Source organism: Anguilla anguilla, chromosome 7 (genome assembly GCF_013347855.1).
Source record: "Anguilla anguilla isolate fAngAng1 chromosome 7, fAngAng1.pri, whole genome shotgun sequence".
Taxonomy (NCBI): Eukaryota; Metazoa; Chordata; class Actinopteri; order Anguilliformes; family Anguillidae; genus Anguilla; species Anguilla anguilla.
In genome coordinates, this window is record NC_049207.1 from 16,593,632 (window position 1) to 16,603,479 (window position 9,848).

Sequence of the window (9,848 nt, forward strand, 5' to 3'; positions counted from 1 at the left end):
CTAGACAGCCCCTAGAGACCTTGGTGCAGATTACATGGGATTATAACAGATGTTGCCTCTTGCAGACACCTCACCAAGGGAATCTTACTGTGAGAGAGCCCCACGAGATGTGTGCCCCACCGTGTCCGCCACATAACCCCTCCAGGGAAACACCCAAGCTCAGGGAGAAATCTCCCCCCTAAGAAAAGACATACGCAAGGATCGTCATGGAGACGGGGGTATCCTGAAGGGATGGGGGGGGGGGGGGTTTTAGTGTAATTACAGAGCCTGTTAATTAAGGGATGATTTCCAGAGAAGACTTTATTGGATTTTCTCTTGAATAGAAAGTCCCCCTGGGCAGTTAAACCCTCAGATGGGGCAACAGACCTCTGCAGACCCTGACACAGACCCTGGGGATAAAAGCAGTGTGACTGAGACTGCTGAGGGAGACGGCCCTGACTGGCAGACCCGGGCAGTTTAATGAAATGTGACTAACTGTTCTGCAGGCTGTTTGTATGTTTGCGTGCAAAGCAGCACTGGGAGGGGCTGCTATCTGAAGGGGTGGTCAGGGCTAAGGACTCTGGGATCTCTGAAGGGGAAGGATAGCACACAAAACTAACAGGAGAAACTGCAAAATGAATGGCCCTGTTCACAAAAGGGATAATGTCATATTAGAAGGTGTTAATAATATTTGTTGACCTTTGATTAGCCAGATGCATGATTCACTCATAGTGAAGAAGATTAAAAATTAATCAGTGGGCCATTCTTAAAACACGGGCTGCCTTACAGTAAAATTCACATTTTGGCTATTATCACTGAGTTTGAACACTAAATGTCCATTGTTGATTTACTTATATGATTGAGTCAGAGTAGAAATGTGCACATTTAATTTTATGTATGAGTGTTTCTGATAACTGTGTATTGGAAATTAATTCATGACATTTGAATACAAAATATTTGTTTGCCTCTAAATTTACTCTCTTTGATCCTGTAACTAAGTGAGGAAATTGAGATTAATAGATCCCTGTTCTGTATCCCAGACAGAACAGGGAATCTGACAGTAATTTAGGCCCTACACACACAGAAAAGTAATTTCATTTTTGGTTTCTCAACTGTAGCTACCAATCATGAAAGTCATAAAAATCCTGGGTCATGTTTTTAAATGTTGAGTATTTATTGAGTGTCTCTGGTCAGAGAAAGCAGAAGTAATTGCTTTAAAGAGGTTGAAGAGTTTGTCACTTTCTGTTGAGGAATCACAAGGAATGTAAATTTTAGGAAAAACATGTGATCATGTACTGCCCTCTTGTGGGTTTACCTTTACATTACATGTGAAGTTATTGCAATCTGTTCTGTGAGGATTTTTTGGTTAGTACACTATTTCAGAAATATGGATATACTACATTTCAATGTATTGGATAACATGAATCTATTATATAAAACACTGATTCTGAATTACTATCATGTAACATCTATTTAGGAGAGAAACAACATTTACACTTTTGCAGTGATTCTGCGATTTCCTTTCAATCAGCAGGGAATTCAAACCCATACAAGCCGTGCGGGCAGCATGGTGGTGCAGTGGGTAGCACCAGTTTCCTCCCACACTCCAGAGACAAGCAGGTTAGGTTAATTGGGTATGAGTATGTGAGTGAATGGTGTGTGTGCCCTGAGATGGACTGGCGACCTGTCCAGGGTGTATTCCTGGCTCTTGCCCAATGCACGCTGGGATAGGCTCCAGCATCCCCCGTGACCCCGACCAGGGCCCAGCCCCAAACAGAGCCCCCTGGACTCAAAATCGATGGACTTAAAGACTTTAATGGCGCATTTCTGGGGATGGATGAGTCCATGCATTGACAAGGGCTTGAGAGGTATGGAAAGGGTAAAATTTGACAAGACTTATGGCATCACCCAATACATGACACGTTGCTAAGGGATGGAGATGTAATCTTACTTAAATTTATAAGACAACAGAGGAACAGAGGAGTCATCCACCACCTGAACCAGGCACATAGGAACTGTAAATTGCCAGGGGGTGCATTGACAAGTGTTTCTGATCATTTTATTTTACAGAACAGCTTTAAAATAAGTGAATTCTCAAGGTTCTACAATGTTTTTTCCCCAAGGAGCACATGCGCTCCTAAGTTGAAAAATTGCATCCAAATGAGTAGATTTTTCCAGTTAGCACAAATAAATTTTCAGGGGCAAGTGCTCATAAAATGGGATCACTGTAGAGCCCGGATTCGAATGAATTTTTAAATGGAAATGACATAAAAGGTGGGTGAGTGAAAACCATTGAAAACCATTGAAAATTAAAAAGGATCACGGATCAAGAGTTTCAAAAACATAAATGTATTAAATTAACCAATATCTTATACACAACAGCGGGAAATGATTGGAATCACATGCGCAACTATATTAACAGTTGCATAACAAGTGCTTTAAGTTTCAGAAAAATCAGTTGCCGCTAGCAACAAACGCGAGTGAAATGCATAGACTGCTGCAATAAATCAATTCGGTCCATCACGGGAAAGAAGAGCATGATTTCCTAGTGTTTGTACGATACCCCTCACTTTTGGGTAATTCCCTCAGACTAAGTCTACAATGATGCGGACTTCACAAGAGGGTTGCTAGAGGGCGCAAAAAGACAGCACAAGAAAAAAAAAAGTTGGAATGAGAATAGGACAGCCCTAAACCCCCGTGGACTTGACGGGAACGCTCCTTTGAGTCCACAAGTCCATAGAATAGGATTCAGCCCAGGATAAGCGATAAGATAATGGATGGATGGATGGATGGATGGATGGATGGATGGATACACAAGTTGTCTTTCCACCTCAGTCTCAGCTCGGATTGTATGTAGTCTACCTCATGTCATATTTTCATCTTTGTGTGCATTCTGAATGCTTCGAAGTTGCAAGAAGCCCACAATAATAGACACATTATGACCAATAATATAACAACATAAATGTGTACATGAACCATCAAAACATCAAACGCTGTATTGCTGTTTACAGTGAACCAGCTGCTAACTTGAGGGCGTGTATTATCGGTATCGGTTCCTGTTTTCAGTGAAATGAAACCGAAAGTTTTTAAACATCTACTGATCAATCTGCAGCTAGCAATGGCTTCGAACTGTAATAGTTCCGGTAAGTAATTCATTACTCTACAGAAAGACTGTTTTAATTTTATTCAGTTTCTGTCAATTGTAAGCATGTCATCACAATTAGGCTAATGTATTTGAATCGACTGTTTGTTCGAAATTAAGTGTCTGACCGTTCTCCGTTGTCGCTCGTCGGTCGTAACACTTCTGTTATATATAGCCCTATGTCTATTTCTGAATTTGGATTCTGGAAACTGACTGCAGTTCACATTTGAATTTTAACTAGTTTTGTCATCTATGTGAACACGGAATTACATTTAAGCCTTTCAGATAGGACGATCGATTCTTTATATGGGGTTTTCCTTAGGATGTGATTCAGTTCACAACTTTTCCAACTACACGGATAAGAATGGTGTACATGGGGCAAGGTACATTTCCCTTAACACCAGGAACATAGACGAGAAAATATCCAATAATGCAGACATTCTATAAACCTTCTCGGTGTGTACAGATTAAGATGTTTCAGCTTGTTAGGTGAATGTATATATATTTATTATAAACTTCTCAAAAAAAGTTTGGAAATTTGTATTTGGTCGATCATATCTCTGTTGTTACTGTATTAGTAGCATTGTATCTTATATCATTGGAAAGCCTGTTCATTCCCCTTTACAAGTATGTCCATTTGTGGGATGAGCAGCACAGCTGTTTATGTGGGTGGGGTCCCAAGTGAAATGTGCCAATTTCCCTGCCAATGTCAAACAGTGTATTCTCCTGTTGGTATTGACTCTATTGTTTTGAGTTGTTTGGGGGATTGGATGATTGAAATCTCTATCCGTAACAAGGAATAAACAAGACATAATGGCAATTTTATGCTTTATTCATTGAACAAACAGTCAGGAGCCTCAGTAGTGGGTGGAAGAACCATACGGTGCCAGGTTGTTGTGGCTGCGTATGGTTCTTCCACCTGACAAGGGAAATGAACAGGCTTTCCAATGATATAACATACAATGATAATAATACAGTGACAACAGAGAGATGATTGACCAAACACAAATTGCCAAACTTTTTTTGAGGAGTTTACTTTTGTAACACAGCAACTTTCTACATCTAAGACAAAATTTTCTTCGCAGGCACCAATAGATAAAATTTGTTTCTGATGTGGTTCTCTCACAGGCTCCCCCCAGGATGGTGAATCAGACAGCCAGCTCCCTTCTGCCGGTGGCCACGACGATTCCCAGGAGGAATGCAGCTTCTCTGAGAGTGAGAGCGACTTTGCCTCCTCAGACTCGGACAGCGGCCCTGAATCTCAGCAGGGGGCCAGGCAGTCACGGCCAGCCCCTTCCCAGGTGAGGACAGGGTACAGAGAGGCCACAGTGTGTTTTCTGTTGACTTTCAAACAGTGCTCTATGCTGTATGGCCAACAGTATGCATCCAAATATCCTAAAGAAATCCTTTCATCATTACTGTTATTATTCTGATTGAGTATTATGCTTTTTTTATTTAAAAAAAGCTGCTGCCTTCTGGACTGCCTTAAATGTGTTTGGTGCATGGATCTTCTTATTCTTTCTCTCAGTGAGCACTGGCCTGTCCTGCCGGTTTACCCTCAGGTATCTGTCAGGCTGGTATCTCTCCCTCTCTTCTTCATCCTCCTCATCATCTTCCTCTTCCTGTTCCATTTAGGGACAGCCTAATGATGGGGGTTATTGATTTATTAAGTGTTAGAAAAATCAGCAGAGCATGTCACTTTCCTTCTCTCTACTTTATTCTAAAGTGCATGAAAGTGTTCAGCATTCAGCCACTGCTGGGTTCACTAGCTTCTTTGTTTTTTTGAACAGGCCTGCAAATTCTATAACCAGGGTAAATGCAAAAATGGGAAGAAGTGCCAGTACCTGCATGTTTGCCAGTATTTCCTGAAAGGAAAGTGTCGCTATGGCTCCGGCTGTCGCTTGAAGCACATCAGTAACTCTGGGTCGGAGTCTTCCGAAGACGAGGGTCAGAGCAGGCAGAGGAGAAATGGGAGGAGGAGATCTTCATCAGGAGGTACTGCACCACCAAAATGGGTCTACACCTAGGGGTTCACTGGGGCGGAAGGGGGGCTTCAGTCTGCTATAGTAAGTCAGGAGATGTAGTCCAGACCCAAGTGCAGTGAGTGAATGAACCTCATTCTCCTGCACAATGAGCTTCTCTGCATGCCTGCATGGTCCCTTCCCTGTACGCCTGTGTGGTGTCTCACCCTTAATTTTTCTGCGATTCACTTTCAGAGAATGCGGCCAATGATGGCAGGCCTTACAGATGGCAGCTGAACAGTGGAAGCGGCTGGAAAAACATCGAAAATGACCACATCATTGAGGCCCAGTACTCACGGCCCTCTGCCAGAGGCATTAGGCTTTACAACACTCGCTTTGGGTATGTCGCCTCTGAATCGAGATCAGCAACATGGCTGAGGAACAGATAAGACTGAATGGAATGAATGGAATGAAGATTCCATATCTGTGAACAGTGATGGAGGGTACTGCCTGTTCTCTCTCTGCAGAGTGATCGCCATTGACTTTAAAAAAATGAAGGTCCTCAAAAAAACTGGGTTGCGGGTTCGACGCTGGAGCTCCTCCCAGGCAGGGTTAAACACAGAGTGGGTTTGGTACTGCAGCAGGAAAAATGACTGGGTGCAGTACGGAGAGAAGGTACACCAAAACACAGTATAGAGATTAAGTAAACCAGTTAGAGCTGTTGATTATTCTCTCATTAAATAATAATAATAATTACATAAAAGGTTGATGTAAATTCGATATTATGGACTATTTTGCATAGATAAACATTATTTGAAGTTCGGTGATGGAATGACTATGTTTTTGTCTTCACTAGGACTCCAAGGGTAAGGTTGCCTCTGTAACATCCTCCAAAATTGAGAAGGAGTTCCAGAAAAGTCCGAAGGGCTCCCTCAGATTTACCATTGATGCGACCAACTATCGGATCAATTTCAGAGGTGCAGCTTGACAACTGTTTCCAGCCATTGCCTTTGACTACAGATGAAAACGAAAGCATTTGGTATTGGTATTTGAACTGATTGAGCAGCATTCTTGTGCTCCTGTTGTTTCTTGTCAGATATGAGTCAGGAGAATTTTAGAAATGGACGGAAGAGAGATGTGGCCAGACGCCCAAAGCTGATGATACCCCAGGACAGAGGGGGGTTAGTGGCTTCGTGTGGAATGTCTTTTTATCTTTCTCTTTCTCTTACTGGCCTGTCCTTCGAAACTTGCTATAATTACCCTACGTTCTTTTCCCAGTGGCAGTGAAAGAAACCAAAAGTTTGTCACAGTGCTGTTACTATATACCCCTCTCTCCAGTAACAGTAATAGCCGATCCATACTGTAACTGTGACTGAAATGTTCAACATTACTGCTGATTATGTAAAAGTTTTTTTTTTTTTATGTGCCAGACATACATTTGCAAATGTGGTTAAAATAACCAAGAACTGAATACAAACCATCTTCCATTCTGTCTTTCATTATTTATTTTCTTACCCAGCAGGTGGCGCTCACTTGACTCTTGTCTCTTTGTGTTTCAGCAGCGTGACAGCAGCTCTCCAGGGTTTGGGTGTGTCTTCCCCCACCTGGGAGTTTGAGGGAAACAGTGGAAAGTGGTACATCTTCAAACACAGGGTGAGAGACAGCTGTCTAAAGCAGAGGGTATTCAGAAGGGCAGATGCCCTGCCTCAGCTTTATAGGAATACAGCAGCTCTCGATCTGATTTACCCGAACTGCCAGGAAGGGATATACTGCTGAAGCTGTCGGTCTTACAGTGATACAGGAAGTGTCCGTCCCTCCACTGTAGAAACCCTTGCTTGTGTCTGTGCAGAGTGGGACAGACACAGAGTCTTCTGTCTCCAGTGCTGAGATTGAGGCCCAGTTCCAGCGCAATCCACAGGGCTCCATGAACTTCACTGTTAGTGGCCAACAATACACCCTGGATTTCTCAGGTACGAACACACATTAGCGAGTATTACTTAACTTCCTTGGTACATTTACATAGAAAGTAGCCACCACTGCACCCTGGAATTCTTAAGAAAAAGTACCATCACATGGCAAGCAGTGGCTGTCACATCAAACACATAAGAACAAATATTAGAAGACAAGTCTAGAAAATATTTTATTGTTTTTTGCAGGAATAAGATGAAAAAATGGCAAAACTGCATCAGCAGCATAGCCAGAAATATTTATATTTACATATTACTAGGTAAGCCAGAACTACCTTGGTGGACATTTACAGTTTGGTGTGGTGGTTCCGCCAAGATAAATGTGTAGGCCAGGATGTGGATGTGTAGGATATTATTTCAGTGGTCCTGGCCCACCCATCCTTATGTGATTCAATTGAATAGATCTTTGATTTTGACTAGTTTAACCATAAATCCTGCAAACTGAAAGAAAATCACGGCAGTTGTAAATAAGGCACAAGGCATTATCATATCCATGGCCATTTTATTATCCATGAGCTCCTGTGTGTCTCAGACATTTCAGATATTTTTGTCTTTTTTCTTCCACAGATATGACTCAGACCAATCTGAACACACATACCGTCCGCAGAGTGAGACGGTCATAGCAGATAATCACCCACAATGCACTGCCTAAGGATCCAAATTGCATTGGTTCTCTGCTGCCATCATCTCAATATTACATTACAGACATTTAGCAGACACTCTTATCCAGAGCGACTTACAAAACTTTTTCAATACTGCCTAAAGACAAAAGCAACATGTTTAAAGGATCATAATAGAATATTATGCTGCCGTGGAAATGGGGTTCACGTTCAGAACCCACAACTATAGGGAATATTGTTCCCACACAGCATTACATTACTGCACAGCATTATAGTACTTACTGCTTATAAACCTTTACCTTCCTACAGACAACGCTGTCTGTACATGTATTATGTACATGTACACCCCCTTTCTCACTGTACCTAAATTATGTTGATTATATAATTAACTGTTTATTACCTGTATGTGCTTGCTAAAGATGGCATGTTGTTCAGTGGTTATTTTAAAAAGTATAAAATGGGATTTGCTGCAATAATGAAGCTGTCTGAAATGCAGGCAATGTTTTCCCTTGGGTGGTATGGTGGTATAGTGGGTAGCACAAATCTCGGCCGGGGCCTTTCTGTGTGGGGTCTCATGTTCTCCATGTGCCTGCGTCGGTTTCCTCCGACTACTCCATTTTCCTCCCACAGTCCAAAGACATGCAGGTTAGGTTAATTGGAGAGTCTAATTTTCCCTTACATATGAGTGTGAGTGAATGATGTGCATGCCCTGTGATAGACCGGCGAACTGCCCTACGTATATTTCTGCCTCACGCCCAATGCATGCTGGGATAGACTCCAGCACTTCCTGCAACCCTGATCAGAAATAAGTGGGTATAGATAATGAGTAGATGGATGAATGGTTTTCCCTTCCCTGGAGCACAGGGATTTGGCACAACTACCTCCAATTTAGAAATCAGTGACAAAGACTAGCAGAACAGATGAAGAATTGTCACTGATGACTACCTGCCCTTATACTGGTATAAATCTGACATCAGTTCTAGATAACAGTCTGTGGCTCAAACCTGACATTAGTTAGTTACTACTTGAAGATGTAATGGATATAGGTTATAGGTTATTGACTGGTATATTGCCTGCTTTAAAATGGGAATTGTTCAATTTGGTACAAGAGCTCTTAGACTGCCCTAAAATAGTATACATTTTGATCAGAATAATGTTTTCAAATGTTTACCATGTTTTGATAATGAATGCTATACAATACAGGTTTTTGGTATATCAACAAAACAAACATTTTATGCCAATGTTTATTCTCCTCATTGAGACAGTCTCCTGTTTCTCCATTGTATCTTCATTTCAATCTGTGGCTGACAAACGATGTGCCAGATAAATAAAACTGCCTTTTTGGAAATCATGAACACCAATTCACACGTGTCATTGAGTTAATTGTGTCATATCTGTTTCACTGACTTTTCATTGATCAGACATCATAGAGAAACCATTGAATTGCCATAGCATGTGTGGCCTCGATTTGGAGCTCCGCAGATGTTCAGGAAAGCTGACGTAGACCATTAGGGTGTGTCATCGAAGCAAAGTATAAAAATGTAATCGAAGATGGAGGAAGTCCTGGCTGCTGTCATACAAGCCCAAAGTACCCTCCAGAAGGCGGTGGCTGAACTGTGCCATGGAACATAAAGTGAAGAGAAGAAACAAAGTCCCCATGATGTGCTCCCCAAAATCACCCCTGATGATGATGTGGAGGTCTTTGAGCAAACAGTGTTGAGGGAAAAGTGGCCCTGGGAAGAATGGGGAAGGATTCTGGCTCTGCCCTCCTGAGACAAATGCCCGTGGTTATACACTGCCTGCAGTGGCGTGAAGCTGAGGGGAGGAGTATGTAGTGCCTCGACCTCCGTTTGGCACTCCACAGATGTTCAGCCATGCTCGCGAAGACAATTAGCACAGTGGTTCCCAAACATGAATGGTAGTTTTCAATCCCATAATTTTAACAAGACACTAATTTTTCTCAGTTTGGTGCTTTTCATTGTAGGGGATATGTCTGAAATAGCTTTGCATGGCAAGAATAAAATCTCCCTATTCATATTAACAAATTCTGCTCATTCTACTACATTACAAACAATCACATAAAAAACAGGTAACTTTTCTTGATCAAACGAAAGGCAGAGTTAAATCAAAAAGCTCCCAATTAGGCTGTTAAACATGCGTTTAGTTTCTTTCATAATGA

At 41.9% G+C, this 9,848-nt stretch overlaps 1 protein-coding gene across 4 annotated transcripts; it reads left to right on the forward strand.

The window, feature by feature from the left end:
• The first annotated feature begins 2,796 nt into the window (after positions 1 to 2,796).
• On the forward strand, positions 2,797 to 9,030 carry si:ch211-244b2.4 (uncharacterized protein LOC541512 homolog). Of its 4 annotated transcripts, none has more exons than XM_035427665.1 (10): positions 2,797 to 3,122; positions 4,250 to 4,422; positions 4,912 to 5,116; positions 5,338 to 5,482; positions 5,610 to 5,757; positions 5,939 to 6,059; positions 6,179 to 6,263; positions 6,645 to 6,735; positions 6,908 to 7,052; positions 7,617 to 9,030. In XM_035427665.1, exons 1-10 carry the CDS (start codon positions 3,050 to 3,052, stop codon positions 7,670 to 7,672), a joined length of 1,242 nt encoding a protein of 413 aa, XP_035283556.1. In that variant the 5' UTR covers positions 2,797 to 3,049; the 3' UTR covers positions 7,673 to 9,030. The 4 variants fall into 4 exon arrangements, with proteins under 4 accessions (XP_035283556.1, XP_035283555.1, XP_035283558.1 ...); XM_035427664.1 differs by having other exon boundaries at positions 2,799 to 3,122; positions 6,642 to 6,735; XM_035427667.1 differs by having other exon boundaries at positions 2,800 to 3,122; positions 6,932 to 7,052.
• The last annotated feature ends 818 nt before the right edge of the window (positions 9,031 to 9,848 follow it).

Coding starts and splice junctions, on each gene's coding strand:
- si:ch211-244b2.4 (XM_035427664.1), top strand. CDS start 3,050: ATGAAACCGAAAGTTTTTAAACATCTACTGATCAATCTGCAGCTAGCA. Junction 5,117..5,337: donor GAGGAGATCTTCATCAGGAG/GTACTGCACCAC, acceptor ATTCACTTTCAG/AGAATGCGGCCAATGATGGC. Junction 6,264..6,641: donor ATACCCCAGGACAGAGGGGG/GTTAGTGGCTTC, acceptor TTTGTGTTTCAG/CAGCGTGACAGCAGCTCTCC.